This window comes from Equus quagga, chromosome 5, assembly GCF_021613505.1.
Source record: "Equus quagga isolate Etosha38 chromosome 5, UCLA_HA_Equagga_1.0, whole genome shotgun sequence".
In the NCBI taxonomy this organism is placed as follows: Eukaryota; Metazoa; Chordata; class Mammalia; order Perissodactyla; family Equidae; genus Equus; species Equus quagga.
Genome location: NC_060271.1, coordinates 111,580,977 through 111,597,014, shown reverse-complemented (window position 1 = coordinate 111,597,014; position 16,038 = coordinate 111,580,977). Strand labels below are relative to the sequence as shown.

The following is a 16,038-nucleotide window of genomic DNA, read 5'->3' as shown; positions in this document are numbered from 1 at the left end:
TGGCGGGAACACAAACATTCAGTCCTTTTCACATGGGCACTGTGAAAAAGAAGTTCATTATATAGCAATAGAACACGTGGTGTAGTAAAGCAGAGGTGAGGAAAGGGGTGTGAGGGTATGGATGGACAGAGAGTGAGGGCCATTCATGACAGGCTTTGTATGCCATGCAAAGGACTTTAGATTTTAATAAGACACAATAGGGAACAGTGGAAGAATTTTGAATAGGGGAGTTGTGTGATCAATCTGATAATTTGGAAAGATTGATTGGGCACCAATAGAGAGGAGAGAGAAACGGGAGGTGAGAGTCGATCTAGAAGCCTGATGAGTAAGCATTGCAGTGCACCAGCTTGAACCCAAGAGTGTCAGTGAAGAAAGGTAATGCCAGCTTGAACCTAGAAGGGTCAGTGAAGAGAAGTGGAGGCATATGAGAAACAATTGAGAAGCAGATGATCAGGCTTGGATATGGAGGGATGGTGACAGAAGGTGCTGCGAAATCTTGGGTGAGTCCCAAATTTCTGGCATGGAATATTGGGAGGCATCTTGAGCCATAAATTAAGGAAGGCAATATACGAGATACAGCAAGTTAGGAAAGTGAACAGGATATATTTTTTAATTAATTAAAAAATTTTAAATTGAGATATAATTCGTATATCATTAGAATCTATCCTTTAAAGTATACAGTTCAGTGATTTTTAGTATATTCACGAGATTGTACAACTACCACTATCAAATTCCAGAACATTTTCATCATCCCCAAAGCAAACCTTGAACTCAATGTAGTCACTCCCTATTCCTCCCGCCCCTTGGACCCTGGCAATCACTAATTTACTTCCTGTCTCTATGGGTTTACCCATTCTGGATGTTTCATATAAATGGAATTATACAACATGTGGCCTTTTGTGTCTGGCTTCTTTCACTTAGCGTAGTGTTTTCAAGGTTTATTCGTGTGTAGCATGTATCAGTACTTCATTCCTTTTTATGGTTAAATAACATTTCATTGTAGAGATATACTTCATTTTGTTTATCCATTCATCAGTTCATGGACATTTGGCTTGTTTCCACTTTGGGGCTATTGTGAATAATATTGCTATGAACACTTGTGTACCAATTTTTGTGTGGATGTAAGTTTTCAATTCGCTTGGGTATATCCCTAGCAGTGAATTTCCTGGATCATATGGTAACTCTATGTTTAAGTTTTTGAGGAACTGCCAAACAGTTTTCCAAAGTGGCTGGATCATTTTACATTTCCATTAACAATGTATGATGGTATATGAACACTTACCCAAAAGTTAAGTAAATCTTGTCCAAAGTCACACCTTAGTAAGTACCAGAGCTAGGATGTGATCTCCAGTGTGCCTGGCTCCAGAGCCCACTCTGTCCTCTACAGTACACCACACAGCTGGCCGCCCTTTGGTTTGGAGTCACCGACATCGATGATGATTGAAGCCATGGTTGTGGATGAGTTTACCATGGAGAGTTTGAGGCAAGAGGAAAAGACCAGGCATGGAGAGCTGTGAACTCTCGGTGGTAGGAGAAAAGTCTGCACGTAGACTGAGAAGGGGTGGCCAGAGGCACAGGAGGAAAACCAGAGAAGAGAAGTTGCCAGGAAAACCATCTGAGGGGAGAATTTGACAGAGGGTGTAGTCAGGAGATAACACACAGCTGCTGAGCCTTAGTGTAACTTCTGCCAGAACTTGGTGACTTCTGCCAGAGTGGTTCTGGTGAGGTGTGGGGGTGGGAAGTGGAGGGAGAATTGGACAGAGCTTGGTTTTGGTGGTCTGAAGGGGGATGGAATCGAGCCAGCAAATTCTACTTGCCTATGAAGGATGGGGAGACAGGAGACATGGCCAATAGACAGCTGGTGTTTTTCATTTTTTTTTTGTTTGGGCCAGAAAAGACACCTCATGTTTACTTAAACTGCTAACAATTTAGTTCCAATTTGTTAATTCCTCCCTTCTTTTATAACTGTACCAACAAAATCCTTATTACCATTTCTTCGCCTCCTCTCTTTAACAGTGGACTTTTGAAAAGCTGTCTTTCTCTTCCTATTTCTTTCTCCTCCTTTGTCTTTCTAGATCTACTAATGAGCAAAAAGTATCCATCAGATTCGTGTATCTAGGAGTCGCACGATTTGTGAAGGTTAATTTGTCTTCTAAGGAACCAGTACTATGAACCTCTAAACTCCTTGAGAATTCCAAAAGTTCTTTTCAGCACTTTTGACAAATCCCCACCATATGTAACGTGTCCTCCATATATAATACGCTATTGATTGATTTATAATATTGTTCTAATGGGGAAATATATTCTAAATTCTGAATAAGCACTTTACAAATATAGTTTGGAAATTTTGTAATTTTCGGACTTCCTTTTTCTCATTGTGCTTTGTACTCTTAAAACTTTTTTCAAATGAATTTTTTTTTTGTTCTGCTGAGGAAGGCAGAGTAATATTATTTCTCTTATGTTAAAGATGATGAAAGTGAACCTTAGAGAATTTGAATGGGACCTAAGATACTATTGAAATTTTCTAGTCATCTACGTTTTCTCTTTTGTCAATATGTACTGTGATTTCTCTTCAAGAGTAAGGTGAAATTAGTTAATGTCTTAGAAGGGAGGAAGAGAAATGTCAGCACTTCTTGAGATTTGTTTTCCTTCTAGAGAAAGGAAGAAACACTTGCTGTAGGAGAAACATCTGAAATAAAATAGAATGACAAATTTATTAAGTGGAGCCTTCTCATTGTGGGCTTCAAGCTGTGTAAATTTAACTGAGAGTACAGAAATAATTTCAAAAGCATATTTTCCTTTGGTTACTATACTTTACTTTTAATTGGTTCCAATAAAAAATCTAGCTCCAAATCTCTGATTCAGAAGTAGTTTCAAACTGAGACTTTACCATCCTATAAGAGACTACTATAAACATATCGGTTTCTAAACAAGAGGAAGATGTTTTTACTTAGATGATAACATAGTACAATTTCATTTGTAGAAGAGAAATTAATATTACACCTTCAAGCAGGTCTGTATCTAGCTATATGAAAGTTAGCATTAAAATAGTGTAAGAAATTTAGCTTTTAAAGCTTATCACTGTCAATAGTGAAATTGGATGGTAAGATGAATAACAACAATAATAATAATAAAGCATTGTGCAGCCCCCATGCTTGTCAAGGTGCATTCATTTACTTAAGCTTTTTATTAATCCAAAGACAATTCAGAACTCAACACATCCTTACTTGACCCCAATCATTTTACCATCATCAGATCTTGTTCTAAGTGTTGTCTTTTGTGCGTTCCTATTCTTTTTTTAAGTGAGAAGTTTCTTGATAGCAGGTTGGTGATATCTATCCTGTGTCCAATTCTGGAATCATGCTCAGATATTTCCAGCCACTTTTCTGTCCGACACCACTGAATTTAGCTGGCATTTTCTGTTTTAGTTTCGTGACCCATAAAACTTAATATTCTTGGGTGTCTCCTCTTTTAGGAAGTCTTCCTAGATCTTTTCAGTTGAATTCGGTCCCATTTCTGTGCTCCCATAATGTCCTGGGCATACATTTATGACACTGGACTTAACAGGTTCATTGTGTTATAATAACCAGTTTATAATCCGTCTTCTACATAGGAATGGGCCCTTGTGAACGGCTCTTTACATCTCCAGCCTGTAGCACAGGGCTTAACATTTAATAGGGATTCATTGGCCTTTTTGCTCAACCAAACAAATTCCTTCTTTTGAGAGGGTGGAGATACTTTTGAAGGCAATCTTTCATTATGTTAGTGCTTCTTGTTGCATTCCTGTGAAGCAACTTAGAACTCAGGTTTTAAAACCCTTTCCTGACATTTTCAGAGACAGGCAGCTTCCACCCCCAGAACGCAGGTTAGAGAGAGATTTTGTATTCCAGGCTGTGCCTTCTGTTCACATTCTCTTGCTTCTTAGAGGTTTTCTGTGTAGTGTCTTCACTCTGTTGGAGTTCACTTTGTACAGATTCTGTCCCCTGAGATTGTTATGTGGTCCCAGCAGGAGGATCTCTAAGGGTTTTACTTACTCCTGCCAATTATTGAAAATGTCTTCTTGTTCATGATGGACGCATAAGGTGTGAGCATGTTAGTGTTGATATCAAGTACTGAACGGAGGTCAATAACCAGCTCAGAGTTCATCTCACAAGGCCTCCTTGCATTTTTTGGGAACAGTTATGTAACAAGGTTTAGCTGTATTTTATTTATTGCTGGATTTCTGGGGTGGGGTCTGGCATCTCAGAGTTCTTTGGGTAAAGCACTCAACACAGTGACTAACACAGGAGCACTAAAAAAGATGACTTCCTCCTCCTCTTTCTCTTCCTCCTTCTCCTCCTCCATCATTATCATCATCATCAAACTCACTCTGAAGTAAATGAACAGTCAAAGAGGAAGGAAGTGACTTTATTTCAGAGGATTTGGAACAAGGTCCTTCCAGAGCATTAGTGCCACAGACAGGGTTCTGGTGAATATAATACTGGCATCTTCAGGAGAAGAAAACATTGACCTTTAAAAAAAATCATTTTACCAAAGTTTAAGATTTTGACTTCTGAGGAAAACATTTCCTAGTTCTGGGTTTTATTTTGGGATATTATTTACAATTTGAACGTTGGAGTTGCCGTAGTAGGTCATAACCTTTCTGTGTGGTTGCACATCTCGAGCTGGAAACTATCTGATTGCAAATATCTGATATGTGTATATTTCAGTTCTCTTTCGTGTTCAGTTCTGGCCAAATGCTAGGAAAATACCTCCTTGGTTGGACTTTGGCATTTCATCGCATTTATTACTAGAGCTTCTTCAAGACTTTCATTTTTCATTCAGCTCGTCAGGAAGCTCTAAATAAGTTAGTTTCATCATCAATATTAAATACCAGTAACCAAGAAAAAATAAATAAAATGCAGCTTAACCTTGTTACTTAATTGTTACCAAAAAATGCAGTGAGGTAGTGAGAGATGAGCTCTGAGCTGATTATTGACATCTGTTCAGTATTTGGTACCAGTGAGTCCCTGAATTGTGAGGCTTGCTGTAATAATGAAGGTTATTCATTTTCAGACAATAGGCCAGTGATAGCATGCTTAGAAGCTAAGCACAGGGAATAGTAAACATTTGTTCTAGACAATGCCTAGAAATTGATCCAATAGGCAAGCCTTAACAACAGCTAAAATTTGTGTGGTAGTGGAAAAAATACAAATGTTTGGAGTCATATGGACCTATCTTTGCAACTTAACTAGTAACATGATATGGACAAGTAATTTAACCTCTCTAGGCCTCAATTTCCTTATCTATGAAATGAGAATAATACTTAGCTTTCAGGGTGTTATAAGATTTAAACATAAAATAGGTAATTTTCCCAATATTATGTCTATCACATTATATGCCACCACCAAGTAGTATATGTAGAGGCTATAATTACTTTGTTTTCTAAAATCCAGGAGAACATTGATTATTAATACCCCATTAACTTAGTAAAACCTCTTTGCAGGAAAAAGCAAATAAACAACAACAACTAGAAATTTAAAACCCAGGGAAACGTCATTATCACATTAAATAAACCCATCCAAGGCAAGAATGAAAAAAATTACGTTTAGAATTGAGAATTATAGTATTATCCATGCATACTCCCTACTGTCATTCTTTTTTTGGTGAGGAAGATTGACCCTGAGTTAACATCTGTGGCCAATCTTCCTTTCTCTCTTTTTTTTCTCCCCAAAGCTCCTCAGTACATAGTTGTATATCATAGTTGTAGGTTCCTCTGGTTCTTCTATGTGGGATGCCACCTCAGCATGGTTTGATGAGTGGTGCTAGGTCTGCACCCAGGATCCAAACTGGCGAACCCTGGGCCGCTGAAGTGGAGTGCGCGAACTTAACTACTCAGCCACGGGGTGGCCACTGGGGATATTGCTCCACTATCCATAAATGTGGGATAGTTTATTCTCTGGATCATCACTATGGCCCGTTTATAATGTTTTAACTTTGCTTTAAGCACTAGGCTCATTTCCTAACCTCATACCATCCCAATTGGTTTGTGGTAGAAACAACTGTGACAGTGCTGGTAATGAGACTGCGATGGAGCACACTGGGAAAAGTAACTGATTGGAGGAAATAAAATAGATATCTATCTTCAAAGAACTGACAGGTGAAATTGAAAGAAAAAGAAAATTAAAGTTAAAACAAGACCAATGCAGAAACACCCAAACAATACTAAATATGAAGAGTGAACTGAGAAAAAACAGTAATGTATCTCGCACGTTTTATGAGTTTTTTGAAAGCAACAGATGATGAGGGCATTGGAGAATGTGTCTGGTGGGGCAGAGATCCAGAAATCCTGGCTGGCAGGGTAGAGAATGTGGGGATGGTGGCTGCGGTTGTAATTGCCAGAATGAAATATCCTGGATCAAGCCAAAGGGGTGAGAGGTACATGATTTTTTTATTATTTCATTTCCAATGTGTCTATCTTCCTCTTCCCCATTTCAAGCAAGGCTAGGTGAAATGGGAGCAGGGATCCATGCCATTGGGAAGAAACCACCTTGCAAATGCCAGCCATGCTTTAGCTCAGAGGTTCATACTTATGGAAACCATGTGTAACTAGACTATAACAGCAGAAACTCAGAAATGTCTGCTCCATACAGAAGAAACTTGCCATATGACCTGTTCTAGAAAAGTTACCTTGAACAGTTTCAGAAACATGACACAAGTGAGAGGTGTAACAGCCCAAGGAACAAAGAACGCTAAACTTCTCAAAGCAAACTCCAGAAGAAGAGATGCATCAGCCTTCTACTCTGGATGAAGATAATCCTAATAATTCTGGTGTCTTCTGTTATTCACAATATCTTTTGCATATTTTCTCCTCTTGATAAACCTCAGACCTGTCCCCATCATACCTTCCAGGACATGACCTTGACTCCTTTTCAGAGTAAGTAGAAGTCACCAGACAAGAACTTCCTGGACTTCTTGCTATCAAAAGGACAAATCTGCCCATATCTGGACCCATGTTTTCCTCTTTCCTGCTGTTACAGTGAAAGAGATGACCCGCTACTTTATCCAAGGAAATTTTTCCACCTGTGCATGAGTTTATCACTCTTGTCCTCCCAGGGACCTTGTTATGTGGATCAAATTCTCTTTCTCCCGTCCCTTAAATTCCCCTTTCTACTGATTCTTAGGACTTAAATATGCTCAGGTATCAACCTAGAAGTCTGTAACAGACATCCATAAGATAAGTCAGCATTTCTCCTTGGATATCTCAGACATCTCCAACTCAGCATGTCCAAAAGTGAACTCATCATTTGTCCCCTCCCTGCCATGAACTTCCTACTCATCCTCCCTCCCCTCAATTTCTCAGTTTAGGGGAATGGCACCATAACCCAACCAAATGTCAGGGTTTATCCCTGATTCCTCCTTTCTGCTCATTCCCTGTAGCCAATGGATCAACAAATCTTGCTGGATCTGTCTTCAAAATATATTCTCTAACCAACCACTTCTCTCCATCTCCATGGTCACACGCTGGTTTAGACAACACTCATCTCTTGTCTGGACGGTTATTATTGACTACTAACTGGTTTCTCAATCACCAGTCTAGGTCTTTATTAATCTATTCTCCATACTGCAGCTGGAGGGATCTGTAAATAATCCAAATATGATCCTGCCACTCTCCTACTCACCTTTAAAACACTGGTTTCCCATTGCCCTTCAAATAGTCCATGCTCCATAATCTGGCTTACGATACTGTTCCTGAGCTACTCCTACTGACTTTTTAGTCTCATCTCTTGCTGCTTTTAATACTTCAGTCATTCTAAATGTCTTTCAACTTTTCTTAATTGCCATCTTTTCACCCATTCTTTGCCGAACAAAAACTCCTCTGGCTCCTAGACTGAATTAGTGCCCCGTCCTTTCATAAGATACTTTTATAATTACTTGTTTAATTCTTTGCTAAAGTATATGAGCAAGAATCATGTCTGTCTTGTTCGCCAATTTGTCCTCTCTGCTCACCCTCAAACTCCTCTACCAGTCATTCTAGTAATTTGCATAGTATCTGGTGTCTAATATATCCTCAGTAAGATTTGTCAAATAAATTAATTATCTTTCAGAGTTTTGTTATCATTTCTCTTACTGAACTCAGTAGTCCTGATTTCCCCCATGGAGTCTCAGAGAATATGATCACAGCACTTTCAAAATCTCATGTCTATGGTGATGAAGGGAGATAAGCTTAAATGTTGCCAGAAGAAAAAAATGCTATGACATCTTAGTCATTAGTCCTTAATGTTTAAAGATTTGTGATAATTACCACTCATTTTCACAAAGGATTTAGGCATTTAGAGACACTCCCTTGTCTCTATATGAAGGTCGTATGAATGTGAAGACATACACGTGATTGTTTATATATAAAGACAATATCTGCCATTAGGCGGGAAGAGTCTTCAAGGTTTTTTGTTTGTTTCTTCTTGCAACAGAGATAATGCTATAGACAAGACTATCTTTGGGAGATCCTATGCGGCCAATATCATTTTAAAACTATTTGTTGAATTCTTACTGGATGTTATATTTCACCTTATAAATCCTTCAATCCTAGAGCCAGGAGCAACCTTCGCTGTCATTTTGGCGTGCTTCCTAGACACCGTCTGGGAATTTAGTCTACAACATCCTTGATAGTCATTACCTTACTTTGGCTCAAGAGCTCTCAGGAATGGGATTCCATTGCTGATGAGGCCACCTGCCCCACCACTAGATGCTCAAGTGTCACAATATTTTTTCTCCTATTTTATTTTACCTTCTCTAAACTAACAACTCTTTTCCTCTCACTTCTACACATTGGTCCTCCACATCACTTTAAGTTCTCAACTTAAAAGCCTTTAAATATTGGAAGGGAAGTGGTAGTGTGGGCAGAGAGAGACAACTTTCCTGAGCAGCCAGTGTTTTGCAGGACACACAGTGGGTACATTTTATGTTACCTCACTAACTCTTTAATCTGGTAGAGTAAAGAGGATTATCCACATTTTACTCAGAGGGAAGTAAAACTTTCCTCATTTGTTTATCTAATGTTGAAATCCAATCTTTAAAAACTCTAAAAGTTCTGAGTCAATAGTCTGGGTGCTAATTTATAACCGTTAATGGATGGTTACATGGAATTGGCTCCTTTCCACTATTTCTAAAGTTGGGAGCATAGTTCCTATTGTCCTAGGCAACCTCACAAGGAGTTTTTTGAAGACAGAGGCTTCGCCAGTCGTGTTAATGAAAGTCTTTTGCTGCATGAACACATCACGGCCTTTGGCAATCACACACAATGGAACTCTATGGCCGTTTTGAAGTGAGAAATTTTCTCTTACAACTAATTCAAGCCTTGGGGAAATTTTGGCTTATTGTGTCCTTTTCAGATTTGTGGGAAAATGTTGATGCTGGGGAGCAATAATTTTCATTGCAGCCAGAGAGTACCTATCAACACTAAAGCAAGTCCTAAACCATTGGGAGACTAAACAGCCTGGAATAAAGAACATTGACTTTCACGTTGAGACACTCAGGAATGATTTAGATCAGAGTTTGATGATCACTACAACAAACTGTTTTAAAGATACTAACATTCCGAAGTCAGTGTTTGGAAATTCTTAATGAGTAATCCACCGATCTATGTGTATTTGGACTAAAATAGTATTTTGTACTATGTGTATAAATTTTGGTTTTGCTACATTTGTAGGTTTTTAATGGGTTGAATTTTTTTTAAAAACTACTTGGTTTAAAAAATATCATGTCATCAGATACTATGAATATTTTGTCTTTTAATTAACTTTGTGGGTGAAGTTAAGACAAAAACTCGAAAACCACCTATAATTCAAGGTTTTTGAAAAGTCTTTAACATAATGTGAATTCTTTTGGGTTTCTATTATTTAACTCTGTCTGGGGATTTCTTTCTGTTCTTTTATCAGGTTCTCCAACTTACTTATTATTCAAGATGGATAAAAAGTTCTGTAGACTGTGTTCCCACTGCATTTTCCAATGATGATAAGTGCCCTTAAAATTCTTTCAGACCTGGATATCTATCTGTGTGAAACTGATAGGCAAGTATTTCTTTAAACTATTGTAGATTATGTAAGGAACACACTGAAATAAATAGGCCTAGAAAAACTAAAAGAAACATGCCATGATATTAACAAGTTATTTTTGGATCATGAGATTATGGGTAATTTTTTTTCCTTTTCTTTTCCCTTACTGTCCCATTTTAAATGATGGATGTATATTGCTTTTACAGTAAAGAAGGTTTACTTTTGAAAAAGCAGTTGTAGACACAATAATATCCACACGCATGAAATGAGATCTCAGGTATATGTACAGGCGACAGAATGCTAAGCAGGGATTCAGACACATCTACTGATCACAGAAACAGATTGTAACCGGATAGCCCAGCCCACCTGGCTCTCCTGTGCTGGCTTCTTTACAGATCGCAAATATAACTCCAAACAACAGTGACAGATCTTTGGTTGCAGGTTCTTTCTAACCCCTTGTGGAAGGTTGGCACGTTCCCCAAACAGATCAGCTGAATAATTTTGGTTTGGACCTGAGAAACTAGTTTAGTTAATCTAGGTTGTTTGGTTCTAAGTAATATATTTACTACTCAGTAACGGAACTAACAAGATAAAAAATGTCTGTATTTATCCAAAGGTAATCAAACTTGTCAATTGTCTAATCTTGACTTTTAATGGGATTGGCAGAACTTACATTAGGGAAATCAGCTAAGTGCTGCCCCAAAATGTCCTGGAAGAGGTACCAAGTTCTTATTATGAAGGTAAGCAGATGCTGTTAAGTCTAGAAAGTGGGTAGGAACTTCTGTCTCAGTGATGTTTACTAAAAGCTGATTTAAATTAGTAAAACAAATTTAAAAAATAGACTCAAAAATTTATAGTACACATTCACACAAATATACACCTATTCAAAGACAAACTTTTGACAATTTTTATTTTATTCTTTTCTTCATCCATCCATTCACTCATTTGTTAATTTAGCAAATGCTTTTCTGAATATCTTCTATGTGAGAGGCAAAATCTTGGGAGTTGGGGAGTAAACCAAAAAACAAACACAAAAATCCCCGAGTTCATGGAGCTTACGTTTATAGTGCTAGGGAGATTTAAAGAACAAACAAATAAAATAAATAATATGTTACATGGGGATAAGTGTTATAAAGAAAAATCCAGGAAGTGAGGTAGGGTATGCCAGATGGGAGGTGGGTACGGAGAGAGAAGTGGTGCTGTTTTAAATAAAATGGTCAAGAAAGGCCTTCCCGACAAGGTAACTTGGTAAAAGAGATGGTTCCAGACAACTTTAATATTCCTTCACAGATCATTTGAGCAGCAGAAGTGGGAGAGTATTGATCCAGGGTTTCTACTATTTTTGTTTCACATGTGAGTCAACCCTTCTTTTTATGCTCTAAGAGTGGTAGGTTCAGCACAAGAATATGGTTCTTACATGGAAATGATACACAGTAAACATTTTTCCTCCATAGTTATGTGCCTGGTGAATAGACTCACTCAAATGTCACTCTTCAGTGGTCCTATTGAACTAGTATAACTGTATGTATGGACGTTAGCTTTTTTCCTATTCATTCATGTGTTTGCTTTCTGAAATTGACTATGAGCCCATTGAAGGCAGAGATGGAACAATGACCTGTTCATCTTGGCAGCCTCAAGGCCTAGCCCAGTGCCTAGCATTTGTCAGGTGATCAGTGATTACCAGCTGACTAAATACATTTTGAAAGTGAAAGAGACATTGACTTCAAACAGTTTATGAGATGAATTCCCAAGGGCCACATTTACCTACTAAATTGTCCAAAGTGGATAACTGTCTTATACCATGGTGACCTCTGGACTTCAAGCCCTGTAGGGACCCGGCATCAAAGACTTGCTCTGTAAAATAAGATGGTCGTGTGTCCCCGACAGGGATGCTTTCAGTATAAGCAACTCTAAGAGGTTGCTTCCAGTCCCTTTTTCCCGACAGTGCTATAAAATGGGACAGCTGTCATCCCCACATTTTTTTCCTACGTCTGTGACAGATAATCTGGTTTATATCTTCTTTCTGAGACCATGCGGAGGAGTGATATTTGTCACACTAGATTAAGGGGGAAAAATTATGACAGCATGTGATATTCACACTTGGGGGAATAATAAAAGGGAAAATGGAACCCCAAAGCTGTATTTGATAATAGACTCCTGATTCTAGACCTTAATAATTGTGTGCTTTTCTGGGCAAGTTACTGAATCTCTGTGAATCCCATGATCTCATCTATAAACTAGGAATAATAATCACTACCTCCCAGTATTGTTCTGAAGGTGAAGTTGGATAACATATGTAAAGCATTTGGTATGGTGCCTGGTACATAATCTGGGTGTTCAACGGATTATTGTTAATATTTTTACTACTACTACTAATGTTACTATTGGAAAACTTTGACAAATAAGATATTTTTTTTACCAGTTATCAAGCATTTATGTGATCACTGAGGATAATGCTCATAAATATATTTGGACTTTAAAATTTATCTTCTTCTATATATTTTTAATAATATTAAACCATGTTTATAATGTTCCTGAAAGTCTTACCACTTAAAAATGCAAAGAAAATATGAGATCTGTATCAAAAACATTTCAGCTGCAAAACGGGGTATTTAATAGGGAACATCTCTGCGGTCTCAGAGCACCACACATGCTAACGAACAACTTAGCAGGCGTTTTGCCATCATGGAGGTTGATGCAGTCTCTGTCACTTTGATACTTGTAGAAAGATACAGTCAATGAAAGTCATTATCTTTTCAGGTAGGAAAGTGATGCTTTTTTTTTTTTTTTTTTGAAGAAGTTTAGCCCTGAGCTAACTACTGCCAATCCTCCTCTTTTTGCTGAGGAAGACTGGCCCTGAGCTAACATCCATGCCCATCTTCCTCTGCTTTATATGTGTGACACCTACCACAGCATGGCTTGTCAAGCGGTGCCATGTTCGCACCCGAGATCCGAACCAGCGACCCTGGGCTGCCGAAGCGGAATGTGCACACTTAACCGCTGCACCACCGGGCTGGTCCCGGAAAGTGATGCTTTAATGGGGTCTGAAGCCTAGTCTGATAACTTTCTTTTCTTGTTTCTTTAGAGTCTTGAAGTATAACTAAGGACAGAGACCACCACTAGGCACAAACATCCCCAACTTGCATGATTATAGAGATGGTCTGTCTGATGCTGAAAATGTCTCTAGTGTTTTGACAACGGCTAAATAACCATGGGGTCCAGCGGACTTGGGAAAGCAGCAACATTAGATGAACTGCTGAGTACTTGCATTGAGATGTTTGGTATGAGCCTTTTCTCTCTTTTGTATATCGTGACACCATCTCTTCCCCCTTTTCAGATGCAAATGTTGCTGTGGAACAGATTTCAATCTCCATACCTTGGAATTTAAGGCCTTTTTGATTGACCCCAATCCATTTCCCCAGTAACACTGCTCTCTGCATTTCCTTCCTTTTACTGCCCACAGTTCATACCCCAACCACACTGTCTACTTAATGTTTCTGGAACATTCCCTGCATCTTTCTACCTCCTTGCTTTTATCATACTCCTTTCATTGAAATTCTGCTTCAAGGCTCATCTCAGATGTCATCTCTGATGTTCAGAAAACCATTCCCAGCCTCCCATTCAGGAATGATGCTTGCTTTCTCCACCCTCCCACAGCCTCTTGTAACTTTCTAATAGCACATGGCATACGCTGCTGTGATCCTTTCTTGGTCTTTTGCCTTAGACAAGTGTGGGTAGCACAATCTGTGGGATTCTATATTTGCATGTATGTCTTATATCTCCTACTGGGTTTTAGACTTTACAGCTACATGCTTTTTATGTTGTTTATGTATCCACCTCAGCATTTTGGATTATTCCTTGCACAGACAGAATCATAAAGGAGTTGTATGCTGAACTAATTGTTGTAGGAAGAATTAAACCAGAGTGGGGCTGCCAGATAAAACACAGGATGATCAGTTAAATTTGAATTTCAGAGAAACCATATTTTTAACCTAAGTATGTCCTAAACAATATATGGGATGAACTTACACTAAAAAATTATTTGTGGTTTATGTTAATTTGAATTCAACTAAGTGTCCTATATTTTTCTTCGCTAAATCTGGCAACCCTAAACTGGAGGAAGAATGAGACCGACCCACTTAGCTTGCGAGGAAATACTGGCAGAAGGAGGAGGAAAGCGATAATTGAGTCTACAAGAAATTTTTGATGCTAATGTCTCTCTACTGATATTAGGAAAAGAGAAGAGTAGTATTGTTGTCTCCTCCCGCCTCATTGTATTTTATTTTTTAACAGATGACAATGGAGAGCTGAATAAGAGTTATTTGCCAAGAATAGTTCTACTGATGCACCGATGGTATTTATCTTCCACCGAACTGGCAGAAAAACTTCTCTGCATATATCTTTTCAACTACTGTGTAATTTTTACAATCATAAATCAAGTTCTGTATTTAAAGTGTCTAACCAAAGCCAGTAAATTAAGATGAATAAACAGCCTTCAGTCAGTGATCCAGCTGTTTTGAGAATATATATAGTGGCTAGACAAAACAGCTGGAAGATGGACCAAATAGTTGACTATCCATCTGGATGTTTTGGCTCTACTTGAAAATAATTGCTAGATATAAAATGAAACAGGAGCTGTAGGCTGAATGTTTCTAACTTGTCTTAAACATTTCTGCTGTTAGTACAATGAGAGAATATTTAGCACCGATTCACAACCTAATTTACTTCTTTTAGGATGACAAAATGGAGGACCTAGAGGATACAGCTTAGATGCAGGGAAAGCCTAAGAGGGAAAGGGCCTGTTCAGTGTTAGGGGCACCTGCTCACTTTAAGCTTCCCCCACTTTCTGCTTCTTCCCTTTGTCCTCTCCACAACTCAGGGCAGAAGGGGATGTTAGAGAGGATAATGGGACATTCACCCCAAACAGAGATCCCTGGAAGTGAGCAAGATCCTAGTCCACAGGGGTCCAAGGGTTCCATGGGTCCCACTATTACGGGTAGCGCATAGGGAAGGATGGAGAGGATTGACTCAGTCTGGCCCTATCCCGTCTTGGGATCCGATCCAAGAATGTGCCTACAAACAGTGTTTTCATTAATATGTCCACTAATGTATGAAACACAAGTAGAAAAAGATATTTAGGCATAGTAAAGTCTACTGTCTGAAAGTACGGATTGTAGAAAAGTTGAAACAGCCTGTGAATCAACATTTCTTTAGATTTCCCCCCCTTTGATTTCTTGCTCACTGTATATCCACAGGGCCTGGTAAATAGAAGGAGCTCAATAAAAATTTGTTAACAAGAGTATGAATAAACAGACTTAAGGATAAGTTACAATACAACCCGTGTATTAATATACCTAAAAATGACATTTTCAAATGCTAAAGAAATTAGAGTACTTAGATAAGGCATTAATCCTAAATACCCAAATCCTTTTGGCTAAAATGGTGCTTCTAGGTACTATCAATTTTAAATTATCTATAGTTGGCAGTATATTAGTAATTACTGTTGACAGTCATTACTTGGTACGTGCTCAGGAAGGCAAAACTAATTTTAAAAGTGGCTTCCCTTCCAGACCAAAAAGTACATGCCAGGGTAATAATACATCAAATTTCAGTTATTCAGTGTTGATGTATCAGAACCCACTTCTCTCCCCATTTGAATGTCCACATAACCCAAGTGTGCCCAGTCTGGCCCTCTTATTAGGAATTCATCTAAACTGATCAAACAGCTGCAGGTGTGAGCAAAGGAAACAAAGTACAAGGGTTTTGTCTTTAACTAGTGTACGTATCGAAGTGCCAGTGGAGAAAACTGTGATGAATTTCGACTAAAGATCTGCTACTTCATAAGGTAAATATACTTACAAATTTAACTGTATTGTAGTTTCTCGCTCTGGAGTTGTTGACAATTTCCTTTTCCCCAAGCAGCAGACCTAGTTTGACAATAGGATCAGCTCAGATCCCCATCCTCTTGACTTTGTTAAAATTGGTCCTCCTCTGTTCTTGGGGG

General features: G+C 38.5%; 1 protein-coding gene across 4 annotated transcripts in view; it reads left to right on the top strand.

The window, feature by feature from the left end:
* Positions 1-16,038, top strand: part of RASGRP3 (RAS guanyl releasing protein 3) — a 97,635-nt gene that overhangs the window by 47,635 nt on the left and 33,962 nt on the right. For all 4 annotated transcript variants that reach the window (XM_046663521.1, XM_046663517.1, XM_046663519.1 and 1 more), the window contains 3 exons: positions 13,120-13,315; positions 14,328-14,430; positions 15,817-15,879. In XM_046663521.1, the coding sequence (XP_046519477.1) occupies positions 13,246-13,315; positions 14,328-14,430; positions 15,817-15,879 (236 nt within the window). In that variant the 5' untranslated portion in view covers positions 13,120-13,245. The remainder of the gene's footprint in view (positions 1-13,119; positions 13,316-14,327; positions 14,431-15,816; positions 15,880-16,038) is intronic.